Here is an 18,389-nt window from a genome sequence, read left to right on the forward strand (position 1 = left end):
CTGACTGATGTTTAGGACTGAAGTTTGCTAGGCTATAGGAGAGGCAGAGAGGTTTGTTGTACTCAGAGTAAGGACCAGTGATTGCTCAGAGTGGGAGCCCTTCTGTAGTAGATACACAAAGCTCTCTGATGGTTTCTGGAGTCCATGCTTGTACTTGAGGCTCTCATAGAGAACTCTTACAGAAATAGAGAAATTATACCAGTTACCCTGGCCCCTGTCTGACTTGGGCTTATGAGTATAGAATCTTCTGACAACATTCCCTCCCCCAATGGGTGGAGCTAGTGATGCTTTCCAAGAGGTAGTACTCTCAGAATAGGAGAGCTTGGTGGGTCATTGGTCAGATCCTTTAAAAGATATTAATATACCCTTATTATGAATGGGGTAACTAAAGCCCAAAGTAACAGTGACATAGAGCAGTTCTTTGTCTGAGATGAAACTGAGGTCTTCTGCCTCCTAGATCAGTGCCCTTCCTAATGTCTTACTCTGTTTTTCATATTGCCTTGTGCCATGGCCACCACACATAGTGGTCCAAGGGGGGCTGTCTTATGGATGGTGCCCCGGGAGCTTTGCATGCAGTGGCCCTGCTGGGCATGCATGACACAGCAGGCCATTGGCCCTCCAGATCAATGGCCTTAGACCACACAGAGTTACACCAGCAGGGTACCTGTGACCCATTTTTTCCCTTGGGGACATAGTTGGTCTCTGTGTTCAGGCACATGAGTAACATGACCAATGGAAATGCAGGCTGATTTTGTATGCTGAAAGGGAATTCTGATTTAAGCTGCTTATACATAAAGATGAGGTCCTGTCCATTTGATTGGAAGTTCTCAGGCTGGTAAAGTTAAGGTGTGAGTAAAGAGTGATAGAGAGAAGTTAATTTTCTGAGTCTAAGAAGCTAACCTTTAATTACAGCTTTGTGGCATTTAGAAAGTGTCCATGTCACTGGTTCTACGTCTCTATCCACAGTATTTGGCGTTCCACCCTGCCTCAGTCATTCTTGCAATTACCTTCTCCCCCACCCGCTCCATCTACCAATGCCCAGTTCCATAACCCCCATACACTGCAATAGTGAGTAAAGTTCTTCTCCCTTCTCTTCCCGATCCAGCCCATGGGCACCTGGCTGCTCTTCCTGAAGCCCTTCATAGTGTGGTCATGGCTCTTCTTGCCACTGAACTAAAACTTGCAATGCCTGCTATTCCTAGAGTGACCACATGCTCCAGTTGGCTTAGGACAGGGTTAATTTATATCTGTTCTTCCAGAATAATAACAGATAATACCACTTTTTTCTCTCAAAAGCATCCGAACTTGACTGGTAAGAATGTTCACCTTACATGGAGCACAAATTCTGCTCCTAGACAGGCTGGCCTCAGACTTCTTTCCAAATTTCCCCACCATTTCACACAGACTCCAACACTGACACCTTTTGATGAGCTCCCACCCAACTGGGTAAACACACCATGATCATTCCTACTTCTTGGATTTAGCTCAAGCAACACCTCTTCTCTTCTACCTAGACTGAAATACCTCCAGCAGAGCCTCTCCACTTTGTGCATGCACCAAGACCTACTTTAAGCTCCACCTCACCTGTAAATCCTTCACCTAAACCTCTGGTCAAGGGTCATTTAGCTTTCCTCTGATTTTCCCAATGTTGGTCATGTCTGCCTAGTCTGGTTGGAAGACGGAGGAGTAGGGTTGGGTGGAGGGAGATATCATGGGGCTGTTAAAATAGGAAATAACTGTTGAAAATGGGAATCAGAGGGCTGGAAGGGGTTTGTCAGTTTCACCCTGCATTTCAATGAAGACCACCTAAGCCAAAAAGTCATTTCCCAGGAACACAGTTCCCACCCCCACAACCAAGCCCCTCCCGTCCACAGTTATCTTTCTCCCATTCAGCTCAGTGTGGATTTCCCACCAAAAATTACAACTGGGGACTATAATAAAATATGAACATATTTTATTTCTCCATAAAACAACATTTACTTCCATTTAATGAGTCACACATTGGGTTTACAAGAACAATGAAATTTTCATGCTGATGCTCTTTGCCAGGGCCTTTACAAGATTCCAGGGAGGAAGCGGGGAGATGGGGAACACTGCCCACACATGCAAGGGGATCCAACTGGGGCTCCCTGGGGGTAAGGGGCCTGCACAAAGCTTTACAGTTTAAAAATAACTGATATTCGTGGAAAAGTTTTAAAGCCTCAATAAATTAAATGCAATAGACTTTAAATATATATAGAGAGATACATATAATAAAACCCATTCCCTTTGGATGATAATCTCATAACATATTATAAGAAAGGAAAACAAATCAACCAACACTCAGGCTCTGGTTTGGTTTCAAAAATGGTGATTATTTATGGCTTTGGAGTTAAAGATTTTTGGTCCAGGTACTTCATGGAATCCTGCACCCACTTTGCCTTGGGGTCAGCACAGATATCCTTGCCCAGTTTGGTCTTGAAGCTGTGGGAAATAGAGGATGCAATTGAAAATATTGTTCTTGAAAATTCTGCCCGTTTGACCCTAAATATTTCAGGACCATTTGCCATCGGGGAAAGAGTTGCCATGGTAGGGAGGACGGATGAGACGCCCAGGTTAGATGCTGCTCTTGATGGCCTAGTAAAGCCATCTTTGCTCTTGACTTTGATGTGACCTCCACAAGCTCCCAGGCAGGGAGCTGGGAGTGAATATTCATTTGTGAAAATATGTGAATTGGACTGTAGAAGTTAAACTGTCAGAATCTATGACTCGTAGTAACTGTGACACAGTTCTTGACTCTGTGCCCGAGGCATTAATTTTTTGTCTAGAGGAGGTCGATCTTTGTTTACTTACACCACAGCATTATAGGGACATCTGCCACTGCTGATTCTTCTGTAGCTCTCCAGTCGCTTAAGGGGTATCTTCCTATTGGCCAGGGTAAAGCAGCAGGAGGTTGGGACGAAAGCTGAATTTTGGGGGAAAAAAAGAACAGAAAAAAAGTGAGCCACTTGATGGTCCATAGACATTTCCAAGCGTGACTTTGTAAGGGAAGTTAGGAGAAAGCAAGGAGTTGCAAGAGGTGGAGGTAGAATCTCTCTGCTCTGAAGTCCTGAGTGTCTGGAGGATGCTGTCCTGTGCCTTCAGCATCCTCCCCTGTGCATTAAGGACTCATCATTACTGTTGAGGGCATGAAAAAAGCTTGGTCAATGTGACAAACACTAGCTCTGTCATTATAAAGACCTATGTGGCCATGTGATAGTTATGGTGTTATTCACCAAATTTTCTCCATCTTCTGCTTTTGAGGCACAAGGTGGACTTGCATTTCTTGGCCACTTTTGTTTGGTTCAGGCATTAATTAGTTTTGATCAATAAGAGAGGGGACAAAGTGACATGTGTCATTTTTGAGCCACTGTGCATTCCCTATAGAAGACTCCTGAGACCTTTCTTTTTCTGTATCACAGTATCCCTCAATGTTCCCAAGGGCAACTTTCCCATCAGTCTAGAATCCTGAGTATCAAATGCAGAAGCCTGAGCCCATACATTATAGATATGTAGTACAAGTGAGAAAGTAACTTTTGCTAATTTAGATAATTCTGTTAAGTCATTGATAAGTTAGAACTGTTACCATGGCATGCACTGGCTGAGTGGGACTGACACACTCAGTAAATTTGTCACCAGAGTATGGAAAAATGAGTTATACAACAAATCCCCTAGATAATTTTCCCAAACAGTGTCAAAATATCTCACCTCAAGAGATCCCCCTGGGACCTCATTCTTCTCTTAGCCACTGTCTCTGAAAGCTGTCCTGGAGTCAAGTTAACGTGAGCTTCTAATCAATAGATTTCCCACCTCCCCTACTTCCAAAAATGCCCACCATGCCCACAGCAAGAAAGAGCCTTCCTTTAGTGTGCCCCATTCCCAAACACTGTATGGGTAGCTGAGTATAGATACACTTAGCATCCCTCTTGAATGTGGGGACATCCTCGGGGGCCTGGGCTTCTAGTTCTGGCTCTTCCAGTGACTGGATGTGAGGTTGTGACATTTCTTGTCCACTCACAAAACCTGTTTCCCTATCTTTCAAATGGAGAATTTGCAGTGATTCTCTATAGATTCTTGCTGACCTGGTATCTCTGGAGGTGGTTACCTTTCCTGTAAGGAGGTGGGGGGCTTACCTGGCTGAGCGAGCACCTCGGGGCTGAAAGCAGCTGCTATGAGCAGCAGCCACAGAAATGTTGCGGAGAACTTCATACTGGAGGCTGAGGGTGTGAGCTCTGGTGTGAGAGGTGGTGGTTTCTGGGTTGATCTCAATCCCTCTGCTCCTCTGGCTCTTCTGCCTGCCTTTTATAGGGAGCAGAGGGTGTGAGAACTTCCATGGAAGCCTTTGCATACGCAGGGTCATGATAAAGGGGGGTCCTGAATTGCTGAACAAATTCCAGATCTTAGGAATTCAAGCAGAACAGAAGAGAGGCAAGCTAGTGGGAGGAACTTGGTCTATTTTTTTATTTATCTGGATCTTGCTGTGAGAAAGGAGGGAAATATGTGATTATGAAATGCAATCAAACATCTGTAGTAGGGGAAAGAAGCAAGGAAACCAAGGGCCTTGAGGATGAGTTGATCTAAGAATCTCCCTTGATTCCTGTGCTCACATGGTGGTCTTGAGGATTTTGGAGGCCAGGAAGGGGCCCTAAAACTTCCATTAGGCTCCCATCCAGATGCAAGAAGAGCTCATTAGCCCTGCACATGGTTGCATCTATGTGAACCAGGAAGGACCACACATTACAGCTTTGCTGCTGTTTTAAGACAGTGATCATAAAATCTTAGTGCCCTGCAATTTTAGCATGATGGGACATCAGAACTGGATAGTTTCTATTAATCTTGACTTCTGGGACACTTTTAAACCATTTGCTTAGCTGCTAAAGCCCTTTTCCGAATGGAATTAAACTCCAACTCATCAAATACACCATAGTGAAGTGGGTTTGTTTGAAACAGAATAGGCAGCCTCCTGTGTTTTTATACCCCAGGTATCCAGGGAACACATTTGGAAAACCACTCATCTAGTTACCCTCTCACTCTATGAGCACACGTTGCAGACAAGGTATCTGATGGCTAAAAATATCAAAGAGAAAGGGGGCACAAGAACCCATACATAGCCCCTTGTTTATAACTCTAGGCCTACTAGTTGGAGAGGGAATAAGGGAGGCAAAGTCTTTAATGGAGTCACTGCAGTGGATTACAGCCTTGAATACTGGTGTGGAGGTACTGTTAACCTGTTTCCTGGTTTTTCCTTCACAGTCTCATATCAAATTGATTGATTGGTGTGGTAGCACAGACAGAGTGTTAAAGACTGAGTACTTGCCTTTGGTTAGTCAAATACTGCGTTGTGGTTGACTGGTGATGTCTGCCAGGGGCACAGGATTAGAGAGGGCTCTTGCTGTCCTACAAGGTCTCTGAGTGCCCATCCAGGATACTTGGTCTATAATTACCAAACAGAGGCCAAAAAGCTTGGGTCTTCCCTGTTCTTTCCTGCTCTATTCCAGGGGGGTTGGTCTAATGTAGAGTCTGAATCCACGATGTCTGCATTTGCATGATGGCTCTGTGACTGACTAGCTGTGATACCGTGGACAATTTACTGAACCACTCTCTGCTGGGTTAGAGCAGGATACCAATCACGTGTACTTTAGGAAATTGTGTGTGAATTAAATGAGTTCATTTATCTAAAGTGCATAGAATGATTAGATCACTATGGGTACTCAGTGAGTAAAAGTTAATATTTTTTATTATTAGAAAATGGGGCCGGGCATGGTGGCTCATGCTTGCAATCCCAGCATTTTGGGAGGCTGAGGCAGACAGATTATTTGAGTCAGGAGTTCAAGACCAGTCTGGCCAACATGTTGAAACCCTGTCTCTACTAAAAATACAACAAATTAGCCAGGCATGGTGGCACGTGCCAGTAGTCTCAGCTACTCAGGAAGCTGAAGCACAAGAATTGCTTGAACACAGGTTGCAGTGGGCAGAGATCATGCCACTGCACTCTAACCTGGGCAAAAGCAGATCCTCCATCTCACACACAAATAAAAAGAAAAAAAAATTTGTGTATGTGGGAGCAGATTGGGAGAATGCTGGAAAATGACTCTGAGTCTGGATGTTTCTCCAAATAGTCTTCTAACTTTTCCACTGCTTGCAAGTACAGACATGTTACCCCAGGGATGGTTTCCAAGAATGCCTGCACATGTGGAAGATATGAGGTTTTAAAAAATGTATCAATAGAATAAATTTGGAATATTCTTGACCTCAGAGATTTTTGTCTGACGTGGTTTGATGATTGTTTCTGTAGTAATAATAATTTCATAACTCTGGCAGGAATTTAAAGGGCATGATCAGCAAGTGACTTTTCATTTTTGTGTTTTCATCAAAAAATGGCCTTGATTTTACTTTGGATTTACTCCAAACCTGAAACACCTCAGTGGCTCAGTGGGAATAAATAAAATCAGTCTTTTGACATCCAAGCTCTGCAGTTGTTTCATCCAGCTCCCTGCCTGTCCTTAGAAAGTGGGGGCAGCTTCAAGAGCTTTGTCTCATTTTTTTTTAGAGGTTTCCTTTTCAGCAGTGACCTAGAGTAGACCCATTACTTGCCTGTGATTTGGTATCCAATAAATGGGGTGCCTTGATCAGGAATGATCCTGAGTGATGGACAGGAAATGGATCCCCACCTTGTGAAAACAAAATCTTGACTTCTAAATAGTTATTTTTTTCTCTTTCTTTTGGAAAAGGTATTTATTATTATATTATTATTATACTTTAAGTTCTGGGATACATGTGCAGAATGTGCAGGTTTGTTACATAGGTATACATGTGCCATGGTACTTTTCTGCATCCATCAACCCATCATCTACATTAGGTATTTGTCCTAATGATCTCCCTCCCCTTGCCCCCAACCCACCAACAGACCCCAGTGTGAGATGTTCTCTTCCCTGTGTTCATGTGTTCTCATTGTTCAACTCCCACTTCTGAGTGAGAACATGTGGTGTTTGGCTTTCTGTTCCTGTGTAAGTTCGCTGAGAAGGGTGGCTTCCAGTTTCATCCATGTCCCTGCAAACGACATGAATTCATTTTTTATGGTTGCATAGTATTCCATGGTGTATACGTGCCACATTTTCTTTATTCAGTCTATTATTAATGGGCATTCGAGTTGGTTCCAAGTCTTTGCTATTGTAAATAGTACTGTAATAAACATATGTGTGCATGTGTCTTTATAGTAGAATAATTCATAATCCTTTGTGTACATACACAATAATGGAATTGCTGGGTCAAATGATATTTCTGGTTCTAGATCCTTGAGGAATTGCCACACTGTCTTCCACAATGGTTGAACTAGTTTATACTTACACCAACAGTGTAAAAGTGTTCCCATTTCTTCACATCCTCTCCAGCATCTGCAGTTTCCTGACTTTTTAATGATCACTATTCTAACTGACACGTGATAGTATCTCATCTTGTTTTTGATTTAAATTTTTCTAATCTCAGTGATGATGAGCTTTTTTTCATGTTTGTTGGCCAGATAAATGTCTTCTTTTGAGAAGTGTCTGTTTATGTCTTTCACCCACTTTTTGATGGAGTTGTTTGGTTTTTTTCTTATAAATTTGTTTAAATTCCTTGTAGGTTCTGGATATTAGCCCTTTGTCAGGTGGATAGATCCCAAAATTTTTCTCCCATTCTATAGGCTGCCTGTTCACTCTGATAATTGCTTCTTTTGCTGTGCAGAAGAAGCTCTTTAGCTTAATTAGATCTCATTTGTCAATTCTGGCTTTTGTTGCAATTGCTTTTGGTGTTTTAGTCATGAAGACTTTGCCCATGCCTCCATCCTAAATGGTATTCCCTAGGTTTTCTTCTAGGCTTCTTATGGTTTTCAGTCTTATGGCTAAGTCTTTAATCTATCTTGAGTTAATTTTTGTATAAGGTGTAAGGAAGGGGTTCAGTTTCAGTTTCTGCATATGGCTGGTCAGTTTTCCCAACACCATTTGTTAAATAGGAAACCCTTTCCCCATTGCTTGTTTTTGTCAGATTTGTCAAAGATAAGATGGTTGTAGATTTGTGGTGTTATTTCTGCGGCCTCTGTTCTGTTTCATTGGTCTATACGTCTGTTTTGGTACCAGTGCCATGCTGTTTTGTTTACTGTAGGCTTGTAGTATAGTTTGAAGTCAAGTACTGTGATGTCTCCAGCTTTGTTCTTTTTGCTGATTATTGTTTTGGCTATATGGGCTCTTTTTTGGTTCCATATGAAATTTAAAGTAGTTTTTTTTATAATTCTGTGAAGAACGTCAGTGGTAGCTTGATGGGAACAGCATTGGATCTATGAATTACTTTGGGAAGTATGGCCATTTTTACAGTGTTGATTCTCCCTATCCATGAGCATGGAATGTTTTTCCATTTGTTTGTGTCCTCTCTTATTTCCTTCAGCAGTGGTTTGTAGTTCTCCTTGAAGAGGTCCTACACATCCCTTGTAAGTTGTATTCCTAGGTATTTTATTCTCTTTGTAGCAATTGTGAATGGGAGTTCACTCATGATTTGGCTCTTTGTCTATTATTGGTGTATAGGAATGCTTGTAATTTTTACACATTGATTTTGTATCCTGAAACTTTGCTGAAGTTGCTTATAAGCTTAAGGAGTTTGGGGGCTGAGATGATGGGGTTGTTTAAATATACAATCATGTCATCTGCAAACAGAGACAATTTGACTTACTCTCTTCCTGTTTGAATACCTTTATTTCTTTCTCTTGCCTGATTGCCCTGGCCAGAACTTCCAATACTATGTTGAATAGGTGAGAGAGGGCATCCTTGTCTTGTGCCAGTTTTCAAAAGGGAATGCTTCCAGCTTTTGCCCATTCAGTATGATATTGGCTGTGGGTTTGTCATAAATAGGTCTTATTATTTTTAGATATGATTCATCAACACCTAGTTTATTGAGTGTTTTTATCATGAAGGGTGTTGAATTTTATCAAAAGCCTTTTCTGCATCTTTTGAGATAATAATGTGGTTTTTGTCATTTGTTCTGTTTGTGTGATAGATTACATTTATTGATTTGCATATGTTGAACCAGCTTGCATCCCAGGGATGAAGCTGACTCAGTCATGGTGGATAAGCTTTTTGATGTGCTTCTGGCTTTGATTTGCCAGAATTTTATTGAGTATTTTTGCAATGTTTCAATGTTTTTCAGGGATATTGGCCTGAAATTTTCCTTTTTTGTTGTGTCCCTGCCAGGTTTTGACCACATAAAATGAGTTAGGGAGGAGTCCCTCTTTTTCTATTGTTTGGAATAGTTTCAGAAGGAATGGTACCAACTGTGTTTTGTCTCTGATAGAATTCAGCTGTGAATTCATCTGGTCCTGGCCTTGTTTTTTTTTTTTTTTTTTTGGTTGATAGGCTATTAATTACTACCTCTATTTCAGAACTTGTTATTGGTCTATTTAGGGATTCAACTTCTTCTTGGTTTAGTCTTGGGAGGGTGTATGTGTTCAGGAATTTATTGATTTCTTCTAGATTTACTAGTTTATTTGCACAGAGGTGTTTATAGTATTCTTTGATAGTAGTTTGTATTTCTGTGGGATCTGTGATGATATCCCCTTTATCATTTTTTATTGTGTCTATTTGATTCTTCTCTCTTTTATCCTTTATTAGTCTGGCTAGCATTCTATCTATTTTGTTAATCTTTTAAAAAAAACCAGTTCCTAGATTCATTGATTTTTTTCAAAGAGTTTTTCGTGTCTCTCTCTCCTTCAGTTCACTCTGACCTTAGTGATTTCTTGTCTTGTGCTTGAATTTGTTTGCTCTTGCTTCTCTAGTTCTTCTAATGGTGATGTTAGGGTGTCAATTTTAGATATTTCCTGCTTTCTCCTGTGGGTAGTTAGTGGTATAAATTTCCCTCTGAACACTGCTTTCTTTAGCTGTGTCCCAGAGATTCTGGTACTTTGTGTCTTTGCTCTCATTAATTTCAAAGAACTTATTTATTTCTGCCTTAATTTTTTTATTTACCCAGGAGTCATTCAGGAGCAGATTGTTCAGTTACCATGTCATTGTGCAGATTTGAATGATTTCTTAATCCTGAGTTCTAATTTGAAATTGCACTGTGGTCTGAGAGAATGTTATGGTTTCCATTCTTTTGCATTTGCTGAGGAGTGTTTTACTTCCAATTATGTGGTCAATTTTAGAATAACTGCTATGTGCTAAGAAGAATGTTTATTCTGTTGATTTGGGGCGGAGAGTTCTGTAGATATCTATTATGTCTGCTACTATTAGATATAGTAGATATCTATTATGGTCCAGAACTGAGTTCAAGTCCTAAATATTCTTGTTAATTTTCTGTCTCGTTGATCTGTCTAATATTGACAGTGGGATGTTAAAGTTTCCCACTAATATTGTGTGGGAGTCTAAGTCTCTTTGTAGGTATCTAAGAACTTGCTTTATGAATCTGGGTGCTCCTGTGTTGTGTGTGTATATATATTTAGGATAGTTAGCCCTTCTTGTTGCATGGATCCCTTTACCATTATGTCATGCCCTTCTTTGTCTTTTATGACCTTCGTTGGTTTAAAGTCTGTTTTATCAGAGACTAGGATTGCAACCACTGCTTTTCTTTTTCTGCTTTCCATTTGCTTGCTAAATATTCCTCCATCTCTTTATTTTGAGCCTATATGTGTCTTTGCACATAAGATGGGTCTCCTGCACACAGTACACTGATGAGTCTTGACTCTTTATTCAATTTGCCAATCTGTGTCTCTTATTTGGGATATTTAGCCTATTTACATTTACATTTAAGGTTAATATTGTTATATGTGTGTTTGATCCTCTCATCAAGATGCTAGCTGAGTATTTTGCACATTAGTTGATGCAGTTTCTTCATACTGTCCTTGGTCTGTATATTTTGGTATGTTTTTGCAGTGGCTGGTACCAGTTTTTCCTTTCCATATTTAGTGCTTCCTTCAGGAGCTCTTGTAAGGCAGGCCTGGTGGCGAAAAAAATCCCTCAGCATTTGCTTGTCGGTAAAGGATTTTATTTGTCCTTCACTTATGAAGCTTAGTTTGGCTGGATATGAAATTCTGGGTTGAAAATTCTTTTCTTTAAGAATGTTGAATATTGGCTCCCACTTTCTTCCTTTTTTTTTTTTTTTTTTGAGACAGAGTTTTGCTCTTGTTACCCAGGCTGGAGTGCAATGGTGCGATCTTGGCTCACCTCAACCTCCACCTCCTGGGTTCAGGCAATTCTCCTGCCTCAGCCTCCTGAGTAGCTGGGATTACAGGCATGCACCACCATGCCCAGCTAATGTTTTGTATTTTTAGTAGAGACGGGGTTTCACCATGTTGACCAGGATAGTCCCGATCTCTTGACCTTGTGATCTGCCCGCCTCGGCTCCCACTTTCTTCTGGCTTGTAGGGTTTCTGCAGAGAGATCCACTGTTAGTCTGATGGGCTTCCCTTTGTAGGTAACCTGATCTTTCTCTCTGACTGACCTTAACATTTTTTCCTTTGTTTCAACCTTGGTGAATCTGATGATTATGTGTCTTGGGGTTGCTCTTCTCGAGGCATATCTTTGTGGTGTTCTCTGTATTTTCTGAATTTGAATGTTAGCCTGTCTTGCTAGGTTGGGAAAATTCTCCTGGATTATATCCTGAAGTGTGTTTTCCAACTTGATTCCATTCTTCTTGTCACTTTCAGGTACACCAATCAGTCATACATTTGGTCTATTCACATAATTCCATATTTCTTGGAGGCTTTGCTCATTCCTTTTCATTCTTTTTTTCTCTGATCTTGCCTTCACACTTTATTTCATTAAGTTGATCTTCAGTCTCTAATATCCTTTCTTCCTCTTGATCAATTTGACTAATGATACTGTGTATGCTTCATGAAGTTCTCATGCTGTGCTGTTCAGCTCCATCAGGTCATTTATGTTTTTCTCTAAACTGGTTATTCTAGTTAGTAATTCCTCTAACCTTTTATTGAGGTTCTCAGCTTCCTTGCATTGGGTTAGAACATGCTCCTTTAGCTCGCAGGACTTTATTTTTTATTTTATTTTATTTTTTGAGATGGAGTTTCGCTCTTGTTACCCAGGCTGGAGTGCAATGGGGCGATCTCGGCTCACCGCAACCTCCACCTCCTGGGTTCAGGCAATTCTCCTGCCTCAGCCTCCTGAGTAGCTGGGATTACAGGCATGCACCACCATGCCCAGCTAATTTTTTGTATCTTTAGTAGAGACGGGGGTTCACCATGTTGACCAGGATGGTCTTGATATATTGACCTTGTGATCCACCCGCCTCAGCCTCCCAAAGTGCTGGGATTACAGGCTTGAGCCACCACACCCGGCCATAGCTCGCAGGACTTTATTACCCACCTTCTGTAGCCTACTTCTGTCAATTTGTCAAACTCCTTCTCCATCCGGTTTTGTTCCCTTATTGTTGAGGGGTGCTGGTACTTTGTAGGAGAAGAGGCATTCTGGTTTCTGGAATTTTCAGCATTTTTGCACTGGTTTGTCCTCATCTTGTGGATTTATCTACCTTTGATCTTTGATGCTGATGACCTTTGGATGGGGTTTTTGTGTGGGCATTTTTTTGGTTGATGTTGATGTTATTGCTTTATGTTTTCTGGTTTTCCTTCTAGTAGGCCCCTCTTCTTCAGGTCTGCTGGAGTTTGCTGGAGGTCCACTCCAGACCATGTTTGCTTGGGTATTACCAGCAGAGGCTGCAGAACAGCAAAGATTGCTGCCTGCTCCTTCCTCTGGAGGCTTTGTTCAAGAGGGGCACTTGCCACATACCAGCTGGACCTCTCCAGTATGAGATATCCGTTGACCTCCGCTGGGAGATACCTCCCAGTCAGGAGGCAAGGGGGTCAGTGATCCGCTTGAGGAGGCAGTCTGTCCCATAGAAGAACTGGAGCACTGTGCTGGGAGATCTCTTCAGAGCCAACAGGCAGGACCATTTAAGTTTGCTGAAGCTGTGCCCACAGCTGCCACTTCCCCTACATGCTCTGTTTTAGGGAGATGAGAGTTTTATCTATGAACTCCTAACTGAGGCGGATGCCTTTCTTTCAGAGATGCCCTGCCCAGAGAGGCTGAATCTAGAGAGGCAGTCTGACTACAGTGGCTTTGCCATACTGTGCTGGGTTCTGCCCAGTTTAAACTTCCTGGCTGACTTCTAAAGAGCTTTTCAGGGTGTGCATGGTGGCTCACACCTGTAATCCCAGCACTTTGTGAGACTGAGGTGGGAGGATCACCTGAGGTTAGGAGTTCAAGACCAACCTGGGCAACATGGTGAAACCCCATCTCTACTAAAAATACAAAAACTAGCTGGGTGCGGTGGTACACATATGGAATCCTAGCTGCTTGGGATGCTGAGACAGAAGAATTGCTTAAATCTGGGAGACAAAGGTTGGAGTGAACTGAGATCATGCCACTGTACTCCAGACTGGGCAACAGAAGGAGACTGGGGGAAAAAAAGGAAAGAAAGAAAAGAAAAGAAAAAAGGAAAAAAAAAGACTTTTTCAAGGAGAGGTGAGTGCTCATCATACAAGGATCCCAAGAATCAGGACTCTTGTCTTTGTTCTGCAGCTGTGTTCCAGATCTCCTCCAATATTGCAAAGTTATAGACAAACTTGAAAGAGAACTTGATGTTGATTTTATCCCAACCCTCTCTTTAAAAAATAAAAATAAAATAAAATAACAGAGAGCTGAGGCTTGGAGACCAGTGACAAAATCCTTAAGGCAACTGTGTGCATTAGGCTGAGCTGGTTCTAGAGCCCCTGTGTGTTGACTCCCTGTCTTCTGAGATGTGTTGTAACTCTCAGTCTCAATCTCCCTTTGTGCAAAACAGGACCAATGGAGGGTTCACTACCCCTTCTTCTCAAGGGTCTCTGAGGTCATGTCTGCAGTTTCTGATCACTTTTGGAAGAAAGTCACACCAAACTCGATGTTAGTGTAAAAATGCTAACAGTGTGGTCCAGCAGATAGTAAATTATCAATTGCAGTGCTAATCTATACAATCTATGCAAGGCTGTATCTTATTTCATTTCACAGGAGACGACTTATTTAATCCTCCCAATAAACTTATTGTAATTAAGTCAATTTTAAAGATCAGAAAATGGAGACTTAGAGAAGTTAAGTGTCTTCCTTTTCTGTGAAATTGTTTACAGAAGTGAAGCCTGCTTCCCCGAGTTGCCATGAGGTTTTCCAAAGGTTTTTTATTTAAAATATTCTTTAAAAAAATTTTAAATATTTTATTTTATTAGAGATGGTGACTCCCTTTGTTGCACAGGCTGGAGTGCAGTGGTGCCATTATAGCTCACTGTAGCCCTGAACTCTTGGGCCTCAAGTGATCCTCTTGCCTCAGTTTCCAGAGTAGCTAGGACTTCAGGTGTGCCACCATATCTGGATAGTATTATTTTTTTTTGTAGAAATGGGGTTCTCGCTTTGTTGCCCAGACTAGTTTTGAACTCCGCACTTCAAGTGATCCTCTGCCTTGCTTTCTCAAAGTGTTGGGATTGCAGGAGTGAGACACAATACTTGACTTAAAATATTCTTTTTGTTATAATCCTTTTAGGGCCATCAACTTTACTCCTTTGGACACAGGTAGAAAACTGAGGCACAGAATGCTGTAGCTATTTTCCTGGAGTGACTGGTCGTGGTAATCCTAGCCTAGGCTTGTATAACAACAACAACCTCCGTGGCTTACTGCAGTATTTATGATATTTACTTTTTGTTTGTATTGTAGCCTGATGTTGCTTAGGCAGCTCTTCAAAAGTGCTCTCTTATAAGGAGTGACTTACAGATTCAGGCTGTTTTTCAATTACATCTTTCAGATGGAACATGTCGCCTTCAAGTTTCCAGATGTGAGTGGAGAGAGAGTTGATAGATTGTGTAAGATGTTTTAAACAACCGGACATAAAAACTGCTTGCATCACTTCTGCCTACATCACATTGGCCTTAACTCATCATACAATTCCACAATAACTGCAGGGGAGCTGAGACATGAAGAGGAGTACATGAATATCTGGCAAAGACTAATAGTTTCCATTAGAATCTGTCCTTTGCTTACTTCTTCTCACACACAGAGTACACAATTAATCCATCCCCAAGAGAGACCACTCAAAGTCCGATTTAGTGCTTGCACCAACCTAAATGGACATGATCTCTTGATAATTGTTAGCCTCTGCATCCACTGAGGATATGGATCTACTTTGTCCAGTGACCTGTGAACTAAAAAGACAAATAATTTGCCACTTACCTAAAGTTGCAAGTTTAAAAAGGACAGGGTATTTGCAATCAACACTCTCATTTATAGAAAGGAAGATGGCAGCCATCAATGAGCAATGCACTGTGTCAAGCCTAAAATCCTTCAGACAGATGTTATAAAAGTCCCCCATCATTGATTAGGCTTGGTTCTCTCTCTCTGGGGAAGCTCTGTTGTCTTTCTCATCCTGGTTTCTGGTTTCCTTTGTGAGTTCCCTCCTTTTCTATTGTTCCCCCTTTGTCACCTCTGAAGTGAGTGTTGAAGAGGGACAGGCTCTTCTTGGGGGCTCTGCAAGCTGTACTGCTGGGCATGGAGTTTTTCTTATTTTTGAACTTTTCAGGATCACTTATGGTTTCACTGACAATATAGTACAGCCCTTAATAATAGTGGGCTTTGGCTCTCTTAGTCTCAGTCAATTCCGTATGCCAGCAGTCATGGCACAAGTCCCAAGATTCTTTCTAGATACAATTTTAAAATTATTTTTCCTCACTCTCTCTCTCTCCTCTTAATGAAGCTGTGAGGATTGAATGGCAAGACTATGACTTCAATCTGATTTTTGCCCTGTGTTATTTCAACCAACTAGGTTTTTTTCCTAGACATTTATTGCTGATTTTTATTTCATCCTTAAATACCTTCTCTTAATATTTGGGACCTAAAAATAGATGGATTTTCCAACAATATAAGGTCCTGAATTTGTGGATTTTATTTCCTTTCATTTCTATCTTAAGACCAGTTTTTTTTCTGAGCTCATCTGTTTCTTGGAATACCTTCAAAAAGGAAGACAAAAACAACCAACATGCTACTAAGGTATGTTTCCCCTTGGAACTACTATTTCAGCAGACAGCACCTGACAGGTTTGACGCTTCTTAACATGAATCTCCTGGTTTTTTTTTTTTAACTGTCCATCAGCTTCCTCACTGCCTGCTACTAAATATCTAGTTAATGCTACACATTTCCTGCCCGTGCATGGCTGTGCAGTGGCTCACGCCTGTAATCCCAGCACTTTGGGAGCCCAAGGCAGGAGGATCACCAAGTCAGGAGTTCAAGACCAGCCTGGCCAACATAGTGAAACCCCATCTGTACTTAAAAAAAAAAAATTAGCCGAGTGTGGTGGCACACACCTGTAGTCCCAGCTACTTGGGAGGCTGAGGCAGGAGAATTGCTTGAAACTGGGAGGCAGATGTTGCAGCAAGCTGAGACCATGCCATTGCACTTCAGCCTGGGTGACAGACTGAGAATCCATCTCAAAAAATAAAAATTAAAATTAAAAAATGCTACACATTTCACCTTCTTAATGGTAGCACATGATTGTGCTACTAATTCCTCTATTAATCAGGGTTAAAGTAGGCTCCAAACCAGGCTTAGTGGCTTAACGCAGCAATGTTGATTTCTTTCTCATGTCACAGTTCAAGGTAGGCCAGGAGACCTCGTGGCTTGGGGATTTAAACTGCATCCATCTTGAAATTGAGCTATATGGAGCACATTACCCCTAGTATTACCACAACAGAAGAAGAGAGGGCTATTTATAGGGACAAGGTCTGAAAGTGGCTTACATCACTTTAGCCCTCATCCAGCTGGCTAGAATTCTGTCACACAGGCCCTGGATAAATGCAATTTAGACTGGAGAATACAGATGAGCCCAAAGATATTTGGAGGACATTTATAGTCTCTGCTACTTAGAACTGACACACGTCCAACAGCAAAGTCTAGGAGGTGGGAAAATTCCGGCAAAAAATACTTCTTATACCTAAGCCAGAAGTCACAGGTCAAGCCTGGAGACTACATTGAACTGAAATAGAGAGCACCAGGGAACCTCACTGGTCCTGAGACATGACTGAGAAATACTCAAAAATGTGTAAGGGACACTTTCCCCACCCAACACTCCACATCAGAGTCTTTGGTGATGGTACCTGGAAATCTGTGTTTTTAATTAGCATCTGAGTGATGTTGATGGTAATACGACTCATTGATCTACTTAAAAATCTGTGTTTTTAATTAGCATCTGAGTGATGTTGATGGGAATATGACTCATTGACTCATTGTATGATTCATACATCTCAATCTGTGGCGGCTTGGTCAGGTAAGGTAACTTGCCTAAATTTACTAGGCACATTACTGGTGTAACTAGTCTAATCTTTGAATCCCATTGAACTCAATGCTGAGTTATATACCCACTCCTGTTCCTGTTCTTTCTAATTCTCTGTGCCCAAAGGGCACAAAGGATCCCAAGCCTGCATGAAAAGATAAGGCTTTTAAAATGAAAAGATAAGGCTTGACAAAGGCAGTTTCAGCAGACTCTGTTTGGCCTTGGGTATATGGGGCCCTTCTCTCCTTTCCTGTCCTGCCATCGGACACTGCTTAATATTTGCATGTATCAGAGGGCTCACTGTGTCTCACAGCATCTATTCATTCACTCCTACTTCTGATCTGCCTGCTGGTTGTTCTCTCCTGGAATTCAAGATTATCCTCCTTATTGTTGTGAAATTAAATAATTCAAACTTCAAATAATTTAAATTTAAAGCTATTCAGACTTTGATTATTCTGAGCCTTGAGAGGAATGTGGCTATGCAGTCTGAGTCATGTGACATGCACCTACAGCTTCTGCCTTTTTTATTTTTCCTGTAAACAATTAAGACTGATTCATAGCAGAGATAAGACCCCTCAGATCGTTACCTCTCCTCAAGGAATAGTAAATAATCTTCCTTGGAAGGTAGCAACCTGTAATCAATCAAATAGCTGTGACATGTGCACCTTGTCTAGTATGTAAAATGTAATCTCGCTGGAACCTCTCTGTCTTCACCTATGTAATTGAAACTTTCATTTGTTTGGAGTTGATACTTATTAAGTGGCCACCCTCACGCTTTGTCTTTGAATGAACTCAATACTTATTCATATTTTCTGAATCTCATTGTTTAAGGTTGACTTTGACATTTGGGGTGAGAACTGGTGGGGCGAAGAAGGGGTAGAAAGGGATGTTGGACTTGGTCTGAACATCAGTGGTGGCAGAAATCAATGATAGGAGGCAGAATTAAATCGTCTACCTGCCACTAAGGTGTCTGATATCTCCTGATGCCTTGATATTTTTACCTGAGACTTTCATGGAAGTCCTGTCTCCAAGAAGCTCAGTTAGAAAGTGTCAAGCA

General features: G+C 41.4%; 1 protein-coding gene across 1 annotated transcript; it reads right to left on the reverse strand.

Annotated features, from left to right (window-relative positions):
- Positions 1–1,937: 1,937 nt before the first annotated feature.
- CCL11 (C-C motif chemokine ligand 11) lies at positions 1,938–4,294 on the reverse strand. Its single transcript, XM_008997094.3, has 3 exons — positions 4,152–4,294; positions 2,833–2,944; positions 1,938–2,463 (listed from the first exon to the last, which is right to left on the reverse strand). Exons 1-3 carry the CDS (start codon positions 4,225–4,227, stop codon positions 2,358–2,360), a joined length of 294 nt encoding a protein of 97 aa, XP_008995342.1. The 5' UTR covers positions 4,228–4,294; the 3' UTR covers positions 1,938–2,357.
- Between the last annotated feature and the right edge of the window lie 14,095 nt (positions 4,295–18,389).

The sequence above is a fragment of the Callithrix jacchus genome, chromosome 5 (assembly GCF_049354715.1).
Source record: "Callithrix jacchus isolate 240 chromosome 5, calJac240_pri, whole genome shotgun sequence".
Lineage (NCBI taxonomy): Eukaryota > Metazoa > Chordata > Mammalia > Primates > Cebidae > Callithrix > Callithrix jacchus.